The 27,777-nt window shown below is 32.9% G+C and overlaps 2 protein-coding genes across 2 annotated transcripts in view; one reads left to right on the top strand and one right to left on the bottom strand.

Annotated features, from left to right (window-relative positions):
- LOC136981569 (uncharacterized) overlaps nt 1-27,777 on the top strand; it is a 451,600-nt gene that overhangs the window by 185,464 nt on the left and 238,359 nt on the right. The window lies entirely within an intron of this gene.
- LOC136981532 (transmembrane protein 229B-like) overlaps nt 24,544-27,777 on the bottom strand; it is a 51,518-nt gene continuing 48,284 nt past the window's right edge. Inside the window, exon 2 of the mRNA XM_067277834.1 lies at nt 24,544-26,474. Within this exon, the coding sequence (XP_067133935.1) occupies nt 25,951-26,474 (524 nt within the window). The 3' untranslated portion in view covers nt 24,544-25,950. The remainder of the gene's footprint in view (nt 26,475-27,777) is intronic.

The raw sequence follows: 27,777 nt of genomic DNA, 5'->3' as shown, positions 1-27,777 counted from the left end.
ATTCGCCATCTTGTTTACCTCTATTCAGCAAGGCAGGAGTACAGTATAAAAAGCAATCCCCGAAATATGTTTGAAAAATGCCCAGAGCCAAATCTAAAATACAAACTAGACAAAAGGATTTTACTAAGAGATTCGGGTCAAACTTTCGATTTAGCAAAATAACCTTCCCCTCTACCTGATCTGCCTTTGACTAAATAACGGAATAAGCGGTTCCCCTTTTTGGCGCTGGCTGATTTGCATTGCTTCCGGTGCGCCTGCACTTCCATCCCCCCTGCTTTCTGCCCGGTTTTAGGCAAATCGCATCAATTTGCATGTCGCTAGAGAGTTTTGTTTTCCTTCTGCAAATTCGGGTGAATGTGGCGTAAAAAAGAGAGGGCGCGAGGGGGGGATGCCATACTGCAACGTCTCCTTTATTAGTATTCTAGTGTGCGAGCGGTAGAAAACAATCGGAAAACAATCTGACGAAAGTAGAGAATTGCTTCCCTGCTGTAATTATAATCGATACGTTATCTGTACTACATCTTGCTTCGGATCTGTGTATCCAAGTACAGATGCTATACGTCTGTAGACACCGCTTTCAAGTTACTCGTGTTCATCGTTACACAGTCAAGTTACGTATATTATCATTCCATAGATGTAACTACAAGCCACATTTATTTACATACGTCACAGATCTTTATACTTTTACAGCAATATTAGCATTTTAAAAAAGGTGTTGTGTAAACGTTACTACTGTAAATTCTATTTTACTGTTTTTATGACACTACAAATTGTTCTCTCAATATAAACTGTAATGAAAACCCCTTTTACGTGTCAATTTTAATGTATAAACGATGATTTAATTTACACGCTACTTTACTGTATTACACCATCTTTACTTAATTATACTGTATATTATTTCATCCAGTATCGTTAGTACCAAGATGATGCTACGTAACACACGCAGAGTTACTAAAAGTAAACACATATTTGACCTTTGGAAAAGATAAAATTGCATTATTAAAGCATAAACGTCGTCCTGGAAGCAAAAAAAATAATTCAGTTCTAACGCATTTTACGCTAAAAAGTTTATTGTACAGTGCAGAAACACTCGATACACGAGGAGAAAAAGAGTCACTTTTTGGATCAGAGGGTTGGAAAAAAGAACCCAAAAAAAACGGCGTAGGAGATTGGATACTACGATATGACGTCAGAGGATGATGTATGATGCCTGATTACCCTAATTTTTTCTCTTATACAGTGAAAACTTTCAATGCATTTTTGTCATCCTTGTTTAATATCTCAACGATTTTATTTTGCATTTTTTTTTTATATATATATTTTTATTTTTGCTTTTTTAAAAATATTCTTTTATAACCAGGTATAATAGACACGTGAATGTAAATATTTAAAAATACAGAAGGGAGATATATTCTTTTTTACAAGCGTGTTTACTTTCAACTTAAGCTACTTTCTATTGTCTAAGCAAACCAGAAAAATAACCAAAGAAAGAGATCGCTCTTCCTGTTTTCAACACAATTAAAATAATGTTTACATTAAATTTTTGCTTTTTTTTTCAACGTTAAAGGAGTTAAAAATACAATTTTAAAAAGGCAAAAAAAAAGGGTTGCATTTTTAAAATTTAATTCGTATAATTATCAACAGATGGAAGCACGTGCAAATTAAATGCTTTATAACATCCACTAGGCGGCGCTGAGAAGGATTTTAATGCACTACAGCGCCGCCTGATGGTTGATAAGTAAAATTACAATTTTTTCTTAAAAGCGCTTACATTCCCCTAGTGGTGGGCGGGTAACGTTATAATTTTTTAAAAAATAATTTAAATTTTCGAATTAATCAAATATATATATATATATATATATAAATTATCTTTTTAAAAAATCATTATTGTAAACATCACAAATATTACTATTTTAATTGGATTGTAATTTTATTAAAACTAATTAAATAAGAATATAAAAAAGGAAACAATTTTTGTAAATTAAAAATTATATATATATATATATATAAAGAAGAGAATAATAATTCAAAATTATACAAAAATAATAATTATTTTATTATATGTTATTTTTTTCCCGTTACAATTTCAATCAGAAAAATTTCATTTTATTTATTGTAATTCGAAAGTAAAATTAACTTTTTTAATATTGTAATTTCCTGGAGGAGGATGGGGATTAAAAAAGAGAAGAAAATTATTATAATAAAAAAGTAAAGTAAGAGAAAAAATAAATATTCCCTGATTACTTTCCTTATTTTTACATGCAAATAAAAATTACTATTAAGAATAATAACAATAATTTTTGTTGTTTATGTACAAATATAGTCTTTCACATATTTATTTTTTCTATTTATAAAATTGCATAAAGATGCTAATTTGTGTTTTCTATCGTACCTAATCTCTACATGTATGCTTTAAGCTTAATATTTTGAAGTATTATGCATAATTAAGAGCATAAATTATATAATAAATTTTAGAGTTATGCTCTTAATAACCGCATTTTTTTATATAGAAGTTATGCTTTGCACATGTAGTAGGTTTGCTCTAGCATAAATGCACTCCTATCATCGAATTGTATGCATATAGGCTATTAAATGCAACTTTAAGGCATTATCAAGAAGAGAAGAACAGACTTATTCATTTATTAAACATCAAAATTTGTTATTTATAGATTATATAGTCTAAAATCTGGAATTTGACCTCGCTCGTATCGAACTTCCAAATGAGGCAAAAATAACAATTATGCTAAACTTCCATCATCAGAGCAATTATGAAATCTATAATTAAAACTATTCTAAGTCTAGAAACCATCTTAAATGATCTTGATCAACTTATCCGGCATCAAAACTCTACACCGATGTGTCAGCGGGGGGGAATTCTGATGCGTTACAATGCGAATATATTTTTATAAAACGTCAAAAATGGCTATCAATTGAAAATTCTTAGCTTTAGATTAATTAGGAGTTGCTTAATTAATGCTAGATCAAACTCCCAGTGTGATTCAGATGCATTTTAAAACGTTCTCCATCCGAAATCTCTCCTCGTAACAGCTACTCTTCGCTTTCAATTGCTGCTGATGGAGTCAGTTCATTTTCTTCTTTATTCGCTACTTCGAGAGAGATGAAAATTAAATAAAATGAAGTAAAATAGCAATCGGGTTCCCAAGATGCTACTTAATGCTAACTAGTCACCTAGGAATAAAATAAGGCGAGAGAGGCTCAATCTTTGCATTGCCACATGGGACGGGTAATGTGTTTTTAATGAAGTCAGCCACGTGCAACAAATCACCTGACTGCGAAACGAGTGCTTCACCTGTTCTAAAATACTCTAATGATGTTTATAAAGTCCATCTGAAAATACCCAAGGCATGCACTAATGACGACTACAGATAATGATCGTAGGTGAGCGAAGAGAAAGCGAGAGTGGCTTTCCTGTATAGCAATAAAGCATGCGGCAAAGTATCATTTACAGGGGTAATCAGTTTCCGCGTTTAAAAATATCATAAGAATTCAATGAGGACAGGTAATCAATTAGAAAAACATTGGTTTATAACATCTTCTGGGAGAAATTATGCCTTTTTTTAAGTGAAAGTGAAAGAAATGCACGCGCGTGTAACGTTGGTAGGTAGAAAAAAGTGAAGTAAGATGTCGAAAACTTCACTCGTGTCTTATTACATCTCCTGTGATTGGATAACAGCATTTTCCTGGCTCCGTCACCTGCTACATAAATTCTCATCAAGACACAGTTTTTCTTATTCTCTTCCCTTACCCGTCCGTCTGTTTGGCCAAAGTTTTTTTTCTGTTTTCTCCCTCTTTTTTCCGTGACGAATCAACAACAAAACCTCGGTCATCCGTTATCATCTCTGTTTGATGTTTGTCCTATTCTACACCAGAGCCCCTTCCTCCCCAGTGAGCGTTTACACAATGTTTCGGACGTCAAATTACAGTTACAGGACCATCCACTCTAAGAATTTACTGCAGCTTTTTAAAACAAATCTTTCCATTAGGGGGGCATTCCAAAACTCACCTCTACTTTAAGAAGAAACAAAACTTTCGATTGGAGGGAGGAGAAAAAATAATACTGTACAGGGCTCTGAGGTCTTGTAGTGGATTATAAAAAAATAAATCTAGTTGAATTTCTGGGTTTTTTTTAGAGGTTAAACCTCCAAAAAAAAATACCTCGAAATTCTAAGGACCTAATGAAAGATAATGCAGTGTCAATGACGCTCTTATTTGCATGTATATTGTATTTACGCTTTTCAACAGCGATTCATCTGCATGCAAATAGTGTTTTTTTTTGCTCCTGCGGTGGATTTTATTTGTGTTTTTTGATTTTTTTGGGCAGCTTGCTTACTAAATCGTCTAAGAAATTTTAAATAATGACACTTGGAGATTTTCTACACTCGATTTTCGGCGTTATTTTCCCAGGGCGTATCCTCGTAACAGTTCAGAAAGGATAAGAAAATAATGAAAGCGAATGCGTTATATAGGGGGAAGTTGATAAGAAAAATCTCAAAATTAAAATGAATTATTCAGAAGGGGGGATCTTCACCCCACTCCAGCTCCTCTTCTTTGCATATAAAATTAAATGACACGCTTAGCTCCTGATGAAGAATGTTTTGTTCCAAGTTTATTAACTGTCGTGAGAATATTTTAAAGGGGATGGAAATGGGGGGAGTAGTTTGAGTGATTTTTATGAATACTACGAGCGTAGAATCGCTCCCTAACGTAAGGGAGGTTCGTAATTAAAACCGTTGCACGTATATTTAATCAGTTATTAATTATATTAATTAGTTAATTTGATTCGGTTAAATAGACTTATGAGCCATATTAGCCGAATTTGTATTGCGCTCCTCTGCCCCCTCTTATATTTAATTGTATTGTTGAGTAATTAATTTAATTTCCTATTGTTAAATCGTTACGTTTTAACCCAATTAACTGCTTGTAGTTAACATATTTTTCTTAGTATCAATTCGGCCATGCTTTGGGGGTGCAACACGAAAAAATGGAGCCAAAATACACACAAAAAAGTAGGAAAAAACAAAAAATTAGAGGGTAAAACACAAGAAAACAGAGGAAAACAAACAAATATAGGAAAAATACTAAAAGATAGAGGGAAGAAACCAAAAAAAAAACAAAAAAAAGAGGAAAAAACACAAGAAACTGAGGAAAAACACAGAAAATAGAGAGGAAAAACACAAAAATTAGAGAGGAGAAAGACACAAAAAACAGCGAGAAACAGCGAAGTATTTCCCCAATTAACGTCCAAGCATATGGTTCTTGGGTTTCATCACATTTACTTTCACTCGTCCTCTTCTTTTTTTTGGCCCTCCAGCTGGCCAATTAATTGGTTCGAAGGTTGTGAAGCTAATCACGTGTCAGAATGACGTTGGGATTAGGCCTTGTGTGACAGCCGAATTGTCACACTCGTCACACCAAATGACATTTTTCTGTATCGAGGTTTACACGTTTTATATCAGAATAACGATGCCTTATATCGAGTTTCCTGGAAAATTTTTAAGCTTTTCTAACAAAAGACGTCATCCTTTCGCCACGCTCTTAGCAGTAAATCGCGTAGCAGACGTAGAAAGATCGCTCGTTTTACGACTTTACGTGACTCCGAACTGACTCTACCCCCCGTTTTAGCGAATTAACTGGATAATTTTGTGTAATTTTAATTAGAAAAATCGTAATAGATACTCTATAGCTGCTTTAGGAGCGTAGATTCTTGGGTGTAGCAAAGGTTTTACAAGTATTTACAAGCTAAAGAAAGAACCTTAATGTACAATAGTGAATGGCTCTTAATGGTATCATTCTTTCACATTCGACAAAGAAGTGGAAGAGCTTCTTTCACAGTGTATGCCTCCAGGCTCCAAATCTGCCGTTAGCTTCAATTCTATAAATAAAATATTCTCTATCACTGCATCCTTAGAATTGTATCCTGTTCCACTCCATATATTTCCTTTCATCAGATGATGCTTTGCTATATTCTCTTCCATTGCATATTTTATCATTATTTCCAATTTTCCATGCACCTTTAAGCTTATTTATCCTTTCATCTCTTTTACTATCATTTAACTTTCACTGTTTCTTTATCATTATTTCTCCATTCGACTGCTCTTACTTTCTCATCTCTCACTCTTTATATTCCTCTAATTATAATATATTACTTTATCTCTCTAATGCCATACTTTTAGGGAAATTTCTTAAATTTTATGTGTATAAATTTATTTTATATCCGTATTATTTTCATTTAAACACAATTTCGTGTATAATTTTCTCCAATTTTTTCGTCTACTTGTGCTAAATTTCGTCATTATTTTACCCATTTTTAATCGATTAGCTGTGATTTTACATGATTATAAGACTTATATTTTATATTTTTATACAAAATATAAGGCTTAAAATTACACATTCGTTTTTCTCTCTTAATTTATTCTATTTTCTCAACTAATTTTCCATAAATTGCCCATTTACCACATTAATATCACTATAATTTTACTGTTAACACCTCTGTTTAACATGTAAACTTTGATGTTTTCAACTGTTAATAATTAGAGAATTATCTACTCTCCAATTAGCACAATTAACCCATTTTACCATGAATCTTACCATTTACCATAGCGCTTTTCGAAGATAAAATTCTAAATTTATTAAATAATTTATATTTCCTCCTCTTCTCAGTTTATTTACACTAAATACAAAGAAATTCATCTTACCATGGCTAATTTCCATAAACTTTCCATTTTCTCAGCATACAACTCACTTAATTATTTCAAAATCTTAATCACAGTCCACATAAAAAGCCACATTTCTCGGATAATTTATGTACTCTCCTCTATCCTACACGGCATCCCTCCTCCAGAATCTTCATTTTACTGCATCCATCATCAATTTTAACTGTAGATTAACAAATTTCGAAGCGTAAATCTAAGAGTTTATATATATATATATATAAAGTCGAGTTGTTCCCTTACACAAACAGTCACAGGTGTTTGATGAGGAAGAGCATTTCTATTTGTTCACAATATGGTCTCTCCCTTGTTGACTGTATGAGTTTCTCGCAGCCTGTGCAACGTTAGGCACAAATCAACTAGGATATTCTGCTTCTAAATGTTAGACCAACTTGATTTCTCACTTGTAAGGTCAACACATGGCTCATATATATCTGATTTAATCAATAGGAGCTCAAACTAGGACTGCAGCATGTGGCGTTAGAGAAGGAGAAGGAGAAAGAATTAATAATATATACCTTTTTATGGAAGAAAAGTAGAATTCTGTTTCCATTTCTGCAAGACTTTTTACAGAAAACCTGGAAATTCTTCTCATCTCTTGCCTTTTTTTCATCCGCCTTTTCCGAATGATCAAAACTGATTAGAAAAATTCCCAAAATTGAAAAGAATTACATAAAAAATAAGGGGTAGAGGGGTAGAGATTCTATTCTTTGTTTCTTTTATATTATATATATATCTATTTTTTTCTAAGCTTAACTTTTAAACCATTACCAATTTTCACAAGATAACTCCTCCAACTGCATCAGAGGAGGGAGAAGGGAGGAGGAGGAGGAGGAGGAAGAGAAAAAAAAGGAATATGAAACTGGTGAAAAGTTTAGAAGAATCTTAACATTTTAAAGTAAGTAGAATCGCCATTTTCTGGTAATTACCTTTACCTTTAAAAACCTCTTCAATCAATATTCGAAACTGTTTCACTTACTTTCTTCACCCTCATACCATTTTTTTTTTCCTCTTGATTTTTCCGATCATCTGCACTTTATTAGTTGAGATTATTGTAAAAATTAAATAAATTATAGTAAATATTAGTTAATTAAAGATGAAATAGTGTTTTGAAGGTGTGTAAAATGAAGAAACGGCGTGTGAAAGTGGTGCTTGCGAGTACAGGATTGAAGTTTGTAGCGGTTACACTCCGAGAAAATCGATAAATAAAGCTTAGGAACAGTAAAATGTATTATAGTTGTGTTTAAAATAGTGTTTTTAAAGCGATAAAAAGTGTTTTTTTTTTTAAGTGTAAAGGTCGAAAATTCCAAAAAAAGGCGAATAAATTTGCAAAAAAGTTCAAGTCGAAACCGGGAGAAAATTGCTTAAAAATCGTAAAAATAATACATTTACTGATGGTTAAAGTTGTAAAATGTGTATAGAGTAATGTAGGAATTATTTATAGCATGTAAAGTTTGACGTATAATGTTATGGACTATGAAGTAAATTATACACGACCGAAAAGTAACGTATACAAAGTGCGGATCTGAAAGACGTTACGTTAAAATTCTACATGGAAAATGGATGTAAAAATATATTTTTTTGTGAAAAATATATGTAAAAATTTACAAATTAACAGTAAAACATGTAGAAAACATACATAAAATCGAATAAATTAGCGAAAGAAGCTACCAAAAGGTGTGATAATGTAAACAAATGACGCATATGTAGAAAATTTAGCATGTAAAAGTGTGTAAAATTAAATATTTGGAGAGAAAAATGACGAAAAATGTTGTAAATTAAGCAAAAATATACGTACATTTAAGTAAATAACACTTAAAAATTAAATTATGCGTAAGTAAAAGGTAAGATAATGCGCATAAAAGTTTTGAATGTAAAAAATTAGTGTGGAAGGCAAAATGTAAGTAAATGGAGCACAAAAATGAACTAGAAGAGCAAATACGTAACGGAAAATTGTGCAGAATAAGGAGTAAAATGGGAGGTGATTTTTAGACAGAACGTGGAAAATGCGCCTAATCATTATAATCCAAGTGCCAAAATCATAGAAGATACCTTCGGACACAAAGTTAATTGAGGTTAATACCATGGCATATGATCAAGGATATGGACAGTTCTTCGATATCAGCGCAGTCCCTTGAGCTAAAGAAAGCAATTAGGAGGGTTACTAAGTCGTTAAAACGAGATTCTCAATCAGTGAACGAACAAAGTTATTGTTTCCTTCATCCGTGTCTATACTAACAATAGATTAGAAGTAGAAGAAGCGCCAGTCCCTGTGGGAAAATCCATAGCAAACTGAATAAACCAATGGTGATGCTTTTTACACCAAGTTTTTTTCTCCTACTTTTATGTTTCTGGAAGCTTACTCCAACATCTAATTACACTTTATTGAAAATTACTTCCTCTTCTTCTCGATGAATGATCTACTTATTTAAATATTTGATAAGGGAGACGGCAGTTTGCTTAGTAATTTTTCTGCTAGATTAAATGAGTAAGTGATTAGTTCTATTGAATCAAATGGGATGCTGGATGCTGATTATTCTCTTGCTCGTGTTTGTGAGGATGGGGATGCGGAAGAGCAGTCTCGTGATTGTGTGAGAATAACGTTAAATGCTTCTGAACTTAATGAAAAAATTAGAAAATTGGGTCTTTTGGGGATTAATGAAGATGTGAGAGAAATTTGCTTAATTTTTCGATTTAATAGTGGTATAAATTGGATGCTCTCTAGCTCGTGTTTGAAAGATTAGGATGCGGAAGAGCAGTCTGAGCAGTAAGAAAAGGAGCATCTATCTTATTGTTTAATAAAAATTAAAAAATAAAAATAATAGTTGGAAGATTTGGGAAGTTTGAGCAAGAGATAAAGCTGAAGTCAGATGCTAGATGCTGTTGTCGATTGTTTTCTAACTCTAATTTAAAAAAGACGAAGATGCGGAAGAGCAATCCTGACAGTAGGGAGATGCATCATTGCCTCCATTGTTTATTTAAATAAGATTAAGTAAGCACTTCTAAACTTAATAAAAAAAAATTAGAACTGGAAAATTTAGTGTGTTCTTTGATCTAATTTTATTTAAAATTGTTTCTTTTTCTGAATGAGTTAGCTATGATTTGAGGGGTATTTGCTTAATTTTTCGATTAAATTATGGTATAAGTTGGATGCTGTTGTTAATTATTCTTTTGCTCGTGTTTAGGAGGATGGTAATGCGGAAGAGCCGTCTGGACGGTAAGAGGAGAGAATATCTTTGTTACTTATGCATATTTAAATAAAGTTTAACACTTTCCAATTTAAAAATTAGAAAATGGAGATAGTGATTAGAAGATTTGGGATGTTGCTGGAGCAAGAGATGCTCAAGTAAGATGTTAGATTGTTTTCTAACTTTGATTTTAGATAACGACGATGCGGATGAGCAATCTGAGAGTAACGGAGAGAAGCATCATTGCCTCTTTTGTTTATTTAAATAGGATTAAACGCTTCTAAACTTAATAAAAATTAGAAATTTAAAAGATCTATGTTGTTATTTAATCGAAATTCATTGAAAATTCCTCTGTTCCTAAACGAACGATCCACAATTTGATACAATTTGAAACAAAAGTGGATTGTGTTTAAGAATTTGAAGATTAAATGACTAACAAGTAAGTTAGCCCAAACGAGATGCAGGATGGTACTTTTGATTATCCTAACTGGTGTTTGGGAGAATGGAGATGCGGAAAAGCAATCTGGTGAGAGAAAGAAAGAGAGCGAACATCATTGTTTTCCGTATATTTAAATAAGTAAAAATAACAATTAAACAGTTCTAAACTTAATAAAAATTCGGAAGTAAAAGACAAAAGCTGGAGCGTTTTGGGAATGTTATTTAATCTAAATTTGACCAATTACGAGGATTGGAAAGAAGGGAGTGAAGTATAGAACAAAGAGATTTACAGGATGCCTCCCGCGGATACACCATTCAGAAGCACCCTTCAATGTGCATCGTCTGTGTTTTTCTCCGAGTCATTATATTCAATGATAAGTAAGATAAAAGACCAACCACTTCCATTATAGTTACTCCAATGTACGCTCTCTAATGAAGAAAAATATGCCATCCCTACACATAGCTCCTAACTTTATTTTAAGAGGTCTCGTAAACTAAGATAAAATTCCTATTAGTGAAAGCATCTTTCGATTCGGCTAGCAATTTAAAATGCTACACTCGGTATTATTGGGCATTTTTACACTCTCTCCATCCCCCTCTTCGTCATCTACATCTCTTTCTTAACACACGAATTCATATATGTGTATAGGAATACATACAAAAGGGATTTCTCTTGTGATTTCTTTTATAAGAACCCAAGAGCAGAGGGGGGGGTTGAGATGCTTCTTTACAGCTCTGATAGATTGTTCCCATCGCGAGTAGCAGTAGAAGTAATGATCAGGAGAAAAAGAAACGACCTCAAGATTATTGAATCTTATATTTTAGACACACAACTCGTTTCTAGTTGACAAATATCCCCTTTGGGATGCGGAGGAGACAGTCCCTGATTGTTTGTAGCATCCACCCCCACACACGCACCATCCAAATACATTGCAAACCACGTGATCAAAACTTAGCCAATTACTTTGGGCTGTCTTTTAGCATCGATCCGCATCTCTAACCTCATCTTATCCCCGAAAATATGCTCTAAATTTATTATTATTTGTATTGTTTAAAAAAACCCTGTTATGGTGCTCCTAGTTGCTTAATAAAGACGTAAATTCGATGCTCTATCCCCCTTACCCGCTTAGAAGATCTATGATGTATCTATGACCTTACGATCCTAATGACGACAGGTAAGGAAGGAGGGAGCGTTTCTAATTTACTGGTCGTGTCGCAGGTGTGATAACTTTCTAAATTCCCCTTTCGATTCGGTCTGCTCGTGACTTATAGGTAAGGAAAAAACTATGAGAAAAAACAAGGAAAAATCGAGCTGTAGTTTTCCTTTTCTCGCGTTTTGAAAGTGAAAGCGACTGCCGAAAATCCACCCTTTGAGTAAATAACACGTAGAAGTATCACGTAACACGCCTATCAAAGTTAATTTCGCGAGGTGTCATAACTATGGGAGAATTGCTACCATTTAAAGTGTTAATGGTTCCGACACCGTACGCAATTCTTAGAATTAAGTGGTTCCAGCTGGCTATGATTGATAATAAGGTAACATATACACGTCAAATTAAAGTCCAAGAGTCACATTTAGGTCAGAGAAAAACAAAAAAAAAGAAAATGAAAAAATCGTGACAAATCTCAAAGAAAATGCAATTCTTTTATTTGCTCATTTTGAAAGTGAAAATGATTACCAAAAATCTATTCTTTCAGTAAATGTCGGGTAGAAGTATGGCGTAACACGTTTATAAAAGTTAATTTCAAAAGGTTCCATACTTAAAGGTGAACTGCTGTATTTTATAGTATATGAGATTTGGATATCGTATGTAATTCTTAAAATTAATTAATTCAATTCAATTTTAATTAATCATAACGGAATTTACTGTAACAGTTGCACGTCGAGTAGCAATATACTACTAAATTTACAGAGAAAATAAAAAAAAATCGAACCACATCTTTAAAAATAGTTGGCACTTGACTTGTCTGTTTTGAAAGTGGAAATGAATGCCAAAAATCTATCCTCTCAGTAAATAACAAGTAGAACGATGGCGCAACGTATCTATAAAAAGTAATTGTGAAAAATGTCACAATTAGAGGAGAATTGCCGCCATTTAAACTGTGGAAGGTTTACAGAAGTATGTAATTCTTAAAATTAATCAATTCTAATTAGCGATTGTTGAAAATAAATTGGGACTTGTATAACATATACACGCCGAGTAGGGATGTGCTAATAATTTAGCATAAATATGTAAAAATTACAGTCACATCTTTAATAAACCAGTAACCAGTTGTTCAACTTTCCCAGCAACATTTAAAATTTTGGTGGCGCCATCTGTTATCATATTTTATTTTAATTTTTTAAAAATAATTTTAACTATTATAAAACGGCAAAAAATCTTAATTTTGAGGGTAGGAATGATAGGTAGAGATGAGGGTAGTTTTATAAAATAAATTGTAGATGTTAATAACGAGTAAAACCGTCATTAAGTCCAACCCTACTGGAGATACATGCGGTTCTCATTATCTCCCCACCCCCTCGACCTTTAATCACCAAATTTAATGTCATCAATCCCTCTAATAAACAAGTCTCCCTGCAAAATTTCAGAAATTTTCGACAAAAAGCACAGCAGATACAGGCTTCAAACAGGGCAAACAAAATCGTGCCCCCCATACACTAATATCCATACATACAGAAATTAACCTACCTCCAATTTTTTTTTTTTTTTTTTTTAATTTCTCGACATTTCAAGGTGTCCTGAGTCCAAAAATGTAAAAATCTTGGGGGGTCATTTTTCCCTCTGTTATATATAACTGCCAGAGAAGTAAAAATAGTATTGATTGTTAAAGTGAAAATAAAAGTCAAATGTCCACCCTCTCAGTAAATGACACGTAGAAGGATCGCATAACACGCTTACAACAATTAATTTCGAAAAGTGTCATAATTAGGAGAGAACCGCGACCATTTGAAAAGTTAACACTCCAGACACCACACGCAGTTGTCCGAATTAAACAGTTCCAACCGGTAACAATTGAAAGTTAGATGAAGACATAAATCGAATAGAGATAAAGTTGTGTTACGCTGGATTTTAAGCCAAAAATAGCACGGTTACATCTGTAAATTTCACATCTTCACAGTTGCCGTCACAACTTTATATGTCATGACACCTAACTGGACATTATGGGATAGATAATATAATAAGTCGCATGTAAAGTGTCTAGTTTGAAATTTATAGCTACATTAGCGGATGGTTGCCTCTTCATCCTGCACTATGACAGCAGAAAGTGTTCTGCAATTCCCATTTATACCATCAAACGGTGTAAGAAAAGTCACATTTTTTCCTCCACCTCCCTCCTCTGTATCTAGCTATTAATAACACGTGATACCAAAACCCGGGCTCTTGTAACTTGACTTCTAAATTAATTCAAACGAGTCAAAGTTACAAAAGAAAGATATGAAAATTGGAATTAATTTTTCTCGAATTTCATCAAAGTTAACAAGCTTTCTCGCATTACACAAGAGAAACTTTGGACAATTTTTGTCTGGAGAAGATTCACGAGTAGAACTTTTAAAGCTATTGTCTAGTGATGATGAGGATGATTTTCGTGAATTTTAATTAAATTCTAACAATAAAAGTTGAAGATTGAAGGGTTGTTTTCTTTGTCGGTTCGTTTATTAATTTAATATTTTACTTACAAATGTATATCCCTTCCTTTGTTGGAAGAAAGCAGATGCTAGTGGGGAGCCTTTCAAGAATGAAGTCTCACAAGGGTGATTACGGACAATGGGCCAAAAATGGATTTTGGTACACGTTTCCTACTGTTCAAACACAGTACAAAAGTCAGTTATTGTGTATTTTAAAGTATTTATAAGTCTTAGAAAACAAGAAAACCTAAGTTAGACAACAATGTCGTGGTCTTGTTTCTTGAAGAGGGGGGTTTGCTCCTTATTGACTGAAGCAGCATCAATTCCGTACAAGAGACACTGACTGATGACGTAATACCTCCTGATAAACACCGACCGTCAAACGCAGTCCTTCTGTCAGGAATAGCAGTGAATAATGGACCGTGTCGTTCTACATCCATACGTAATGATCCATGTGGACGGATCTACCATCGTTAAGACATCTACTTCGGCCCATAATTCGATTTGGGATAAAGCGACGACCACTTTCTCCATAACAAAACTCTCAACCTACTCTCTCCCTCTCTATAAATCATCAGACGGTGTCTTAAAACTTTCTATAATTGTCAAAGGATGAATCTCTTCCTGTATAGAAACTTCTAGAACTGCTCCAGTTTCTTGTAGAGGTGTCGAGTTGTTGAATCAATTAATTTAACACCTCTCTATGGGGGTTATACTTAAAATCTCTGAACGGTTAACTTAGTCGGGTATTATAGAAGACATAAAAGATAACAGGAAAGTTGTTATCGGATTTTTTCTCTTCCTGTTTGCCATTTATTTACTTTAGAGTCGTGTTCTGGGGAGTTGGAAAGGTGAAGAAAGAAAGAATTATAAGAAGTTTTGGAGTGTTTGAGGGTTAAATTACAGCCCGGGGTACGAAATTTCGGGTTAGTTCGCTGCTACTACGACAATATTAGAGGTTAACAGTAAAGGGAATTTTTAAAAAAAGCAATAGAAATGGTTCCTCTAAGCAGTTTTGAAAGATTAAAAATGAGAAAAGAACGTGAAAATAACGGCCTGTGGCAGCAATATTATTTTTAAAGCCAAGTAAAAGAAGAGGATCTTAGTGGATGTCTTTGCCATTTTTATCAAAAATGGCGGAAGATTAGCACCCGAGTATCTGCACTAGAAAGACAAGAGCGCCCCTGGCTAGCCAAAGGAAATGGGTGTGTTGGATAATAAATGGTAGCGATGTTTGTCCATTATTCAATTCACCCCCCTTTAGCCAATAGTAGAAGAAGAAAAAGAGGGAGCCCATAGCGTTTGTATCCTGATCCTGAGGCTATTGAAGCGTGTGCAATGCCAATGTTTTCTTCTCCCTCACTTACCTGTTTAGAAAAAAATCACGCTCGAAAATAGAGAATTAAAAATTTTTCTCCCTCACTCTTTCTGTGTGTGTGTGTCTGTGTGTGCAGTTTGAGGAGGGGAACCACAGAGCATCGACCCATATTCAATCATACATCAGTTGAATGTAGCAATAGGCGTCCAGAGCAGCTGTCTCTGCGAATAATACTTGATTTATATCGTCCATTAGTGGAGAAATATTCAAACTACGATCGCATATCTTTTTACTGTTTTCCTTTTCTTTTTTCTTGTTTGGAGTGGTGAGAGATCGATTCTTTTCTCTGAATGTTTCCTGTTCTGATCGCGTGACTGAAACCATAATCACGGACAACGATGCTAAATTGGCTCCTATTGCAATTCAATCGTTAACAAAGTCGTCAGAGTTTTGTATCTTTACTCTCTTCCTTTTGTATTATTTCCCTAAAAACACGCAGAGTATCCGTAGATAATTTCCCTTAAAAACACACAAGAGTTTCTGGAGATAAATTTTCCTAAAATCATTGTATAACTGATGTATAAACTACACTAAATGACTTCCTATTACAATTTAATAGTTTAAAAAAAATTGTAAGGATTTGTATCAAGCAACAATGGAAAATTCTTTTAAGTAAATTTCCCTAAATATCATGCATTGTAGGGAAATTCTCTGCTTTGATCGCGTGGCTGAGCCATCATTAACGATGCTAAATTGACTCCTCTTGTAATTTAAACTTGACGATTTTGTTAAAAGTATCTTCTTTTTACAACAAATCACTCCTTAGATAAATTTCCCGAAATTCAAAGTTTTCTCTAAATGCTTCTTTTCTAATCGCGTGATTAAATTTATCATTAACGACGTTAATTTGGTTCCAATTACACGAAATCTTCCGCCTTTTTTTTTCGTGGTATTTCCCCAGAAAGAGGTATGTAATAACCTCGTTTTAGGTAAATTTCCCTAAAATCCATCGCGGTTTTTTTCGGAATCACGAAATTCCCAACTTTCTAACTTTAATTACGCTTTTAAAAAATGTATAAACGGGATTGAAGAAACTAAGTTTGCGGCAGAAACTTTGTCTAAATTCAGCATACGCCTTACATAAAATCGAGTGTCGAATTCCCGAGGGGATTTCCAGTTCAAATCAGGAACGTGACCGGAAATATCCCTGTGTCATCCCCCCTCCCGTGCCGAACTATTGGAGTGTATATCAAGCATTTGGAATGATCGATATTATTCGAGGAACAACTGGGATTAACCAACAAGTACGGAAAGTTACTGCTCTAGCTATAACAATCCGTTAACAGCGTCACAAAGTAGAGCATTCCACTTGTTCCTAGTGTGCCGAGCCTTTGTATGGAGGTAGTTACATGTTATTGCGAACCGTTTGGTACCATATGGTGCTAGTCGGTGGCTGCAACCTTTGATTGTTGCACCAATCCACTTTCTGATCTTTATTTAAGCGGGGATGCATCGGAGCGTGGGCACTCCACACGAAATTGCTACTACAGAGTAAAGGGGGTACCATTTTTGAATTGGGAATCCTCCTCTTAGATGAGATAGTATGTTGAGAACATTCGAGGGATAACATCCACTAGAAAAAAGCCAGGAGCGTGTCACCTACTCCGGTACCAGTTGAGGTCATTTCTAGTCAATCCGTCATCTTTTCTTGGCAGTTGGAGCAGGAGGAGCAACAAAAAAGGAGGAGTATAAAACAGGAGAGAAAGTTAGGAAGTTACACCTGTGCCGATTGATTTGAGCATCGTTGTAGCTCCTTGAAGGGTTAAAGATGTTTAATAAAACTCACACGAAGTGATCGAATTACTTACACTAACTCAGAAATGACTTACGTTTGGAAAGGTCAACGTGTTTTTTGGTGAATCAGAGCGAACAAAGGAAAGAATTATAGAACTGGAACGACATTAGAAAGTCACACTCTTGATTTGAGCATCGTTACAGGAGTAAAAAACGTTTAATAAACCTCTCACGAGGGGATCGAATTACTTACGTAACACTTAAAAGTGGCCCACGTGTAGAGGGTCGATGTTTTGTGGTACTTATCGATAAATCAATGTTTTGTCGAGTTTGGCGTGTCTCGGAATTTAGCAATTAGCGAAGATTTTTTGCTAATTTCTCAAAGCATAATCAAGAATTAATTAATATCAAAAATTCTTGAATAAAATTTATCTTTATATATATATATATAGAACATTTATATATTTATCTCAACGACAATATTTTACTTTGGCATTCTATCACAGTAATTACAGCATTTCATCCTCCTCCTATCATTTGTCATCGATACGATTAGATATGTGGCAGATCAATGATTCCTTCCAAACTCTTAGGGAGGAGCCAGAGACAGAGAAAAGTGATAAAACAGATTTGGCTGCTAATTTTTAAGTATAAAAAGCTGAAGAACTTACGATTCTACACGTGTTTTCGTATGTATACCTTTACGCGTGATTAACATGTCGAAGGTCAAACATCCACGACACCTCTTCCAGTTACCATGGTAACGGAGGAGGGAAAGTACTCGGTCATCCATTACACACGATCTGGACAAGTATGCTCTCTCGACGAACCAAAATTTATAGGAATCGGAGGAAGAGAAGCAGTTCCTCTTCGTGAAGATTGTGCGCATGTATCTGTGCATCGCTACATAAAAAAAGAGAAAAGATTGTAAACTGGGATGTATGTAATTTGCTAAAATGAAGTGATACAAAATGGGATTTATCTTCCTCGCCTTACTCCATAATTAATAGTGATAATTAAAGCTTAAAAACTGTGTTTGCGAGAGACAGAAGGAGAAGAAGAGAGTGAGGAGAGTTTGTTTTTTATTAAAAAGCCAAAGCAGGAAAACAAAAGATCCACCCGGGGTCACGTGACAGGCGAGGTGAAAGGATCGATTTTCTGAATCCGATGATGATTAACTCTCGGGAGGAGTAGATTATTGGTTATTTTAATAACTGGCGATCTTTTACGGCCATTCCGAGCGAGTTATTAATTTTTTTTCCCGTGTTAAAACTGAATTTTTTTTTACTTTTTTAAAGTTTAAAACACGTAAAAGTACAATCCTTTGACTGATTCATTACTCATCAATATTAATTATTGGATAAATTTTACCTTTATTTTCCTCCTCCTCCTCCTTTCTTCCTCCCCCTCGACTCTGATTTGTTATATTTTAATCGGATTATCAGCAATTCTGTACAGGAAAAAACTACGACCATTTACACGTCAATTTACAAAAAAAGAAAAAATATATATTAATTTTGAAAAATTTAAATTTAACATTAATATGCGCAGTAGTCCCCCGCGCACGTCCAATACCATTTCCGCTTCCGGTTCAAAAGCGGTGGCGCAGCGATCGAGCGAGCGACGCGTGAGAATTGCCTAGTTACCGTCTTGTTAATTACAACGGCAACGGTAGCCATGGCGACCGATCGTAAAAGAGAATTGGCTGTCGCCGGTCACGTGCGTACACAGCGCCACCTTCGCCAAAATGGAAGGGAAATAAAGATGAGATGGCGATAAGCTTTAAGAATTTTAACACGATTGGAGATTATAGACTAAATTTCCGTTATTTTTTTAAAAAAATTACGCTTTAATTTCGCATTTTTCTACTAGAAAAATATCAAAATTCTTAAAGGAATTTAATATAATCGCCATTGTGAAACTTTTTTTATTGCCTTAACGACGGGTGATTTCTATACCTCGAGTGGACATAACTCCTCTATTTCGTCGAGTGTATATTAAATATAAACATTATTAAACTATACATCTGGTAATGAGTCTACGCGTATATACTCGCTTCTAAACTGTTTTATTCTTTAAAAAAAATGGTGTATTTAACTACCATAAAGCCCTTTCAAAACTTATTTATATAGATCTAGTAGTTAATGAAGTAGTTGAGGAGTCTTTCATTGTTGTAATGAGAATTCTTGATGTATTGACCGAGTTAATGGGTTTTGCCCAACACACGACCTATACAAAGTCTACTCTACAGGCCAACATTTGTTTTAATTTTTTTTTCTCCAACTCTTATAAAGGAATTGAGAGGGAGAGAGTTTATTAAAGGGTTGGAAATGTCATCTGAAAATATCGACCCAGCTGTTGTACGTCCAGTTATTAAAGCAGTTTAATTTAAAAGCTATCATTTCTATTCTGCCTCATTAAATTTATTGCTGTTAACGTTATTTTAATCAACATTCAATGTAGATAATTAATGCTATTGGAATCGGGTTCTTGGTTGTCAAATTTGTCACATCTTCCTCAACCCCAATTAATTATCGAATATTGTAAAATTAAATATCGAATTTTTTACGTATCGGCTTCAAAATAAGCCAGTTGGATGCTCGATTGTTGTTTAATTTTATCCTTGAAGATAAACAAAGCTTTGTAAACTATTTTCTCTTTTATTTCGGAACAAATTTCTTTCGGGGGTTTACATCTTTGGAAACTAACTGTGTGTGTAAATAGAATGTTACAATCATTATGTACAGTTTGAGGATGTTTTAATTAAATTTTCTAACTTCAAAATTAATTGTAACGTTTTGAAATTTTCACATTTAATTTGCAATGTCAACTTAGGGATTTTCATGACGAATTAACGTATTATACAGGAAACTTTTATCTCTTTTCCTGGATTATTTTAGCAAATTTCCCATCTATCGATAATGCTTAATTTTAAAATATAAATAATTAATTACATTTTTTCCCCCTTTAAATTATTGGAATATTTTTAAAAGAAAAACAACAGGGAAGAAGTTCTTCCCTTTTTTTTTAATAATGAGAGGTGAATAAGTAATCGAAGAAATATCGAAAAACCAATGATTTTTAATGCTAATCTTTGTTAAAAGTGCAGGCCAGAAATGATTAATTAGTTAAATTTTGGATTATGAATTATGATTAATCTTTCCAGGCAGAATCGATCATAATGTGATATCTAATTAAAGTTTATGAGTAAAATTCATTTTTTTTCTCTACTCCCTTGCAAGTGTGATTATATAGATATTGGGGGAACTTTTGATTTTCCTGGATATTTATCTTAACTTACGAGCGGGAGTGCGCACTATACGTGGTTCCAAGAGTTAAATTCGCTAAAATTAAGTGTATAAGAGTTGTATTTTTATTTCATACAAATATAAATTACTGTCGAAATGGCATAATACAATTAAATTTGTCTTTTTCTGCTCATAAGTGTAATTATAGCAGTACTAGAGAATAGTTAATGCTTTTAAAATTGCTTTAAGCATCTTTCTTAAGCTTAGAATCATTAAAAACAAGAATATTATAATTAAATATCAATTTTTCTTCTATAATTGATAAGCGAAATATTGGAAAAGACCTGATTTGATCGAATATTTAAACGAATGAGCGCGTTATACGCGATTTATATATTAAAATGGCTGAAATTAATCATTTTTAGCTTCTGTAAGTGATAGCTTTCATAAAAAGTAGAACAAAAATACCAGAAAGAATAAAAAAAAATCGACGTATAAGCAATACAAATATCCATTTTACCGATATAACAAATAAGGCTGGGTTTACGGCATCAAAACTTCAAAAATTAACCCACTCTCAGCATTTTTTTTACATGTTAAACGAACCTTAAGTTTGTATAAAATGCAAATTTCTAACCAACAGTTAGCGAATATCGCTATAGAAAACTGAAAAATGCAGTTTAAACTATTCAAAATTTATATATTATCCAATAATACCGAATCCATCAATATGATGATGATAAAGAGTTAGCAACAGTATCAATAACCGGCATTTTACTATAAATATTAATAATAAAGAAACGTTTAGAAAATAAGATGGAGAAGAGAGATTTACGTTCGATTCTCCAGAGTATTTAATGGTATAAAAGATGCAAATGGAAATATTCCGTGCTGTTGAATAGCTTTCTATGCAAGAGAATTCAAAGGAAGAAGCGAATTCCACTAACTTTATTCAATTTATATCGACAAATTCTTGAAAAACAGGGGGATATTATTGAGAAAATAAACTTTATGCGTTACTATAGTTGGAAAATATAATTAGATTCCACAGATAGAGTAGATCTAATGTCAACTAAGGGACCGTTTCTTTAAAGTTTGCACAAGATAAATATTTGTTACTGGTTATATTCAAAGTACGTACTGTTACCCTCATAGGGGAGGGTGCGTAAGTGTTTTATGTATAGAAAACTATGGCGTAACAAAGATACAAATACAAAAAAATAAAGCAGCTTACCTCTGAAACCATTTTAACGTTTAATATAATAAAGAGAATAATCTCCATAAATAAAAGGAATTTAATAGGAATCAATAAAATGAAAGTTGGAGTCTCTAGAGAGAGATGGACGAATAAATTTTCTGAATAATGAATTCGGCTTGTCTTGAAATTTTTCTTGAATTATAAATTAAAAATCTGTCAAAAGTTACATAGCAATTAATTCTCTTTTAAAAAATATTACTTAAATAATAATAATAGTAATAATAATAATAATAATACGGTACTAATAATATCATTTCAAGTTAAAGCTTAAGAAAATTCATCTTTCATCCGTTCATCTCGCTGACAAAAACAGGAATTTGTTAAACTTTCATACACGAATATTCTATATTAAAATCAAGCAATCATTCATTTGTAATTCGGTTTCTGAATTTTGTAGAGAGTTGATCGTGCCATAAAAAAGAAGAGGAGAAAAAGTAGAATTTCTGATTATCTAATTCTCTAAAGTAAAATGAATGATGCTGCATTTAAACAAGAGAAAAATAAGGGCAAAAGAAACTAAGTCATAATTCTTCCAAGCTTGAAAATAGACCATTAAAATGAAGCTAGTTACGTTACCTTAAGGTTACTTTATATATAAAAAAAATAATATAAATATAGTTTTTTTTATGTCGAAAGTACATTATACGATCAAAGAAACGTTAGTTTTATCGGTAAACCTGCAATAAAGTTTAAAAGTTTGTTTACCAACCTCATAAAAACCTTTCTTCTCGAGATAGAAAATTAAGAAAGTGCAATTACATCTGCAGCATTCCATTCGAAAATATTAATGACGAAAACTGATAAGTATGACGAATGGATAGAAGTAAAGACGTTATAACAAGAAAATGTGGATTGAAGAGGAGGAGGAGGAAAAAAAAAAAAAGAGATTTTAATGACATCTAACATAATCCAATCTGTGATTTGTTGGGATCTGAAAGGGCAGATTACAAAATTTTCGAAAACTGTTAAGAATATGAATGGGAAATCTGTTAAACAGCTATCGATTGTAGGCTTTAGGAGTGCATAAAGCAATTCAAATATCCGCTAATATGTCATCTAATGACTTCCAACCATTCAAACTGAATTAAGCATCTTCGCGGCTATAAATTAATGCAAATGAACCGTTTAATCATATTTTAAAGTGAAAATTTCTCTAGAGAACGGATAAAAATGAACAGATTATTCATCCCCGTTATCTATAGTATCCATATTAAAATTTTATGAATTAAATATATATTTTCGCTCCTAGTTTAAGGAAACTTAAACATTTAAAATTTGATAACTGAATTTTAACAGGGGGGGTTTGCAATTATGTGTAGAAGGCAAGTAGTTAATTGTTAAAAGCTGTTCGGAATTTGTGAATATTAAACGAATGCTAATCAGTTTGGCTTTAGATTTTGTATGAACAAACAAAATTACTATTCGACCTTTCAACAAGAAACAATGGCAAGTTCTAGAGGTTAAAACTCGACAATTTCTCTTATCTACAATTGACTTTAGACGGAAAACAAAAGATAAGTTTAATCGTTTATGCCATCTTAAGTTGGAAAACTAATGTTTTAAGTCTCAAACCTACAATTATCTTAGGTGTTTTCCACGTTACTTTATCTACCTTCGGGACTAACATACAAACATTCCATTTGTAGTTAGTTGAGTAACCTATAATTTCACCCAGTCACATATTTAAAACGCAATACTCGTCCCTAGGAGCATCTAGTTAATCAATATAATTTCTATATTACTTCTACGTTAAGGAATGCACAAGAGGAGTGCGCATTATACGCGGTAATCTTCCCCCTCGAGTTAAGAACTCGTTTAATTTTAAAAGGTAGTACGAAGTAAGGGGTGAAGGGTAAGAAATAATTTTATTTTTTTTAATTTTTTCCTCACGTCAAACTCTTCTAAGTAATGTTATTTTCTATTTTTGCCTGGAGGACAGTTTCAATTTAGTGAATCTGAATCCGTCACTGCTGATATTCTACCAACAGGAGCCGTGATCGATGAATATTACTACCCCCTCATGGGACATACTACAGTCATTTCCCTTAAGCTAAAACATCATCCTTTAATGGGACAAGTCTGCTTGTTAAAATATATATATTTTTTAATTTATTTTTTTAATATACAGAATGCTAATCATTGCCTTCGAGTTGTGTGTGTAAATATTAAATTCTACAATTTTTATTTAAAGAAAAATTCCAGGTTTTGGTACGCTTTATACACTTTAAAAATTCCTAATTATTATTTTTGCTTGTAAATATATTTACGAAGCATTTTAACTGAGTAATGTGCGAAAAACTTGACTTTTTCTTTGTATATTAACGTGTAAAATTTAATATTTTCTTATGGAACTCGATTATTATTATTAACGAATATAAAATAATCGAATTTCGTGTATGAAATAACTGAATTTTTTTCACGCTGTTTCTGGTGAATTATTCTCTTGAAATAGTGTTAAATTAATTAAATCTTCATTTTTGTAAGAAACTCTTAAGCTTTGCACATTTTCGTTAAAAAAAATCCAGTTTTTCCAATATTAACTCTTAAAATAGTCCTAAATATAATTCGTGTTATGCACCAGAAAATACGGCCGAACCTGTAATAGGGACCACATCCCAACAGCAGTCTTTTCAGAAAATATTTTTTCTGAACAAACAAAATAACCTCCAAACAACGGCCACTTCTAAACACGGGCCATTTTTTAAAACAATAATGAGTTTAAAATAACCTCCAAAAACGACCAGTTCTTACGTTCCAAGTTAGTGGCCGTGGTTCAGAGGTTCGAATACATTAAATTTTGCCAGTTTTTCAAAGAAAAATTGGAGTTTTTGTCGCATTAACACACTTAAAATATATCCTCCCTTTAAGGAAAATAAAAGAAAGAAAGAAAAAAAAACAACTGAAGAATAAAAATGGTTAAAAATCCTCAACAAACCTCGATTAAGTTTTAAAAGATTTTTAATGTTTCTAAATCTTGTCAAATCTTTACAATTTATTTAGTTTTTTTTATATTTTCTTTCGAATTTTTTAAACATGTTGAAAACGTCACCTCTTGATATTTAAAGTAGAATACATTTCTTAAAGAAATTCAGTTGATAAACTATCAAATTTGATCCGTATTGATCTTATTCTTATTTATAGAAACGATTTATCATACATTTGAAATTTTACTCAAGTCCAAGTTTGAATTTTTTCTTTCATTTTTCTGTGTATTTTTTTAAAATAAAAAAAATGGAGAGAGAGAGAGAGAAAGAGCAATTTAACTAATTATTATAACCGATAAATAAAAATCTAGCCTGAAAAAATACAAAAATCTTTGTAAAGTTCGAGCTTAAAACTCCTCAAACATCGATAGAATGGAGAAGAATAGTCAACATCTTAAAAAATATTTGAAAGACTTGGAAAAAGCTTATATATATATATTATATATTTGTATGTATATTATAGAAGGAATGAGACACTTTACAAGCTTTATAATACAATAAATAAGTCATTTTTATCAAATTTTTCAACCCTTTACGTCATAAATCGATTTATAAATTAACAAAGAAACATAAACCAACAAATAACAATATATACGTGTATATATTAAGAGAACCCTGACAATTTGGCTGAACAAATTACAAAAACAAGGGGAAAAAAAAAATCCAACAAAAAATGTATAATTTTTGGTCAGTTTTAAACCATGCTTCGAATATTCTGTTTTGGCCCTGGCACGCAGCTGGAAGTCGTCATTTTCTTACTTTTGGGTTTTTTTTTTCGAACGAGAAAATTACGGAAGTCCTTTTTTAAATGTAGGTACCACTTCAGCTCGAGTGCAATAAAATCGGTACCAGGGATCTTCCAGGAATAAAGACGGAATCAACTGATGCATGGCAGTATCTTGTCTCTCGTGTAAAGAAATTCCGGTAGTTTCCACGACCTACGATACTACGGAATTTGCCCTATTGTTACGTTTCGACAATGCAAAAATCTGGGGAATACTTTCATACCCGTAAGGTGCTCATCCTTGTTTTTTTTAAATAGGTATTAAACAACAACAACATTGTTTATGGAAAGAATATTTTGTTCATCTAAAGTGGGGGATTGTACTAAATCCTATCACACGAACTAATTTGTCCGAAAGAGTATTTGGTTTCTTGTTTTTTTTTTTTTGAAATTTTAAACACTAGAATTCACAGATTACATCCCTTCTAGAAAAATGAGAGAAAGAAAAATTGAAATTGTACTTTTTAATCTGTTTTTACGTGGATGTTTGTTTGTTTGTATGTGTGTTTGTGTGTTTTGTGTTTGTGTGTATTTATTGTGGTGTGTAGATGTGTGTTTATGATGTGTGCCTCTCCGGGTTCAATCTAAACGCTTCAAACGACGAATACCGTTAGACATCTTGAAAGAATTACAACCACGACACGAGTCCCTGCTTCTCGATGTTGTACCCCACTGTAACAGCAGAATGTTTTTTGTAAGAAGCTGTTCCTGTACCAGAGTTGCAGCGTACCAGAGTGGAGCGTATTCGAGTGTGATCAGTCCTACGAGATCGAAGTCGAAAGGGGTATAGTCCCACGGGCACGCATTGAAGTAACGCAAGACGTAACCAGTAGTGAATTCCCAGATGTATGTCCACAGTAGATAAACAATACCGCGGAGTAAAATGTGCATCCTTCCTTCCAATCTGAGATACATCTGCTCGATGACGAAACCGCACAGGGCGTAGATGAACAGCGACCATACGCTGGTGCATCCTGGAAACTTCCAATTGGTGTTCACCACAAACTCCCAAGCGGCTGTGAACATCACTTCCGTGACGTAACCGTGTATACCGTAGATGTACAACCGAACGATAGGGGATAGTCCTCCATGGGCAGCCATATCTGAAAAATAAAGATAAGTCGAGTCAAAATGGCATTTTCGTTGAAAAAATTAAGGATCTCGTGGTTTAAACACGACGAAATTAAGTAAACCTAATGTATGTTATGCCCTTTAACTATCAAAACTTAAATTATTATGAAATCTTTTAAATCAAAAGATTTCTGTGTACGGCAAGATTTTGATTGCCACTCAAGTCCACATCAGTGTCCTATTTTTTTCATTAAAAATTAAGAATGTGAACGTTTAGAATGCCTCATTTTCAGTAATTTAGATAAATTTCATTCCTTCTAACTACTAAAACTTAAACACTAAAGTTACTTAATCTAAAAGAATTTTCTTACGTTTTTTTAGCTATGATTACAATTCAAATATTCTAAAAGTACAGAAATTCCGCATCAGATAATCCTTAATAAATATAAAATAAAACTAGAAATGAATAAAATTTAAATAAAATATCAAAAATTAAATTAAGTACTGGGGTAAATAATTATAAATTTATATCAGGAAAAGCAATAAATCTGAAGTACAGATTACGCTGAATATTTCACTACTCAGTAATCTCCTGGAATTTTATTTCTTAAAACTATTATAACTTATATAAACATAGTATTATTTAAAACTTTAAAAATCTCTGTACATTCTTGTTTCTGGTTGTGATTCGCACGAGAGCAAAAACCTACACACAAACACAGCAATCTGGCTGCTAAATTATAAATCAAACAGAGAATAAAATGATAGGAAATATACTAAAATTATAAATGATTAAAAATTAATAACGGGAGAAAGAATATTTATAAAATCTCAGGTTTAAACAGAAAATATATCTATATTTTTCAATATTTTAAAATTATGTATAAATGTATTAACCAAGGATCAATCTAAGAGATAGATTATTAACAAGAACTTCTTAAATATTTGAAGAGGAGAATATAAAAATAGATCAGATCACATCCCAGGGAGGGAATGCCATGCAAAATTTTACTGGAAGGAACCTTATAAGTAGAATATTCTTTTTAATTAATATATTGTACAGTGAGCGAGTATAACTACAAAAATTATTATACATTTTAAGCTTATCGTGTAGATTGTAACCAGTCATAAATTAGTCAACTTCATCTGGATTAAATCCGTGCGAGCCATTATAATAATGCTGTACATCGTTAAACTTTGCTCTTCTCCTGTTTTTTCCTCCCCTCCCTGTTTCTTCTCAATTTAATTTGATAATATTTAAGAGGAAACATATCTGCTAACTGTGGCTTTTTCTCTAGATACATTTACAACTATTCGAAAGACAAACTTTGCACT

Source organism: Centruroides vittatus, unplaced genomic scaffold (assembly GCF_030686945.1).
Source record: "Centruroides vittatus isolate TY-2023 unplaced genomic scaffold, ASM3068694v2 contig_767, whole genome shotgun sequence".
NCBI lineage: Eukaryota > Metazoa > Arthropoda > Arachnida > Scorpiones > Buthidae > Centruroides > Centruroides vittatus.
Note: the sequence above shows the minus strand (reverse complement) of the source record. Positions and strands in the feature narration are given on the sequence as shown.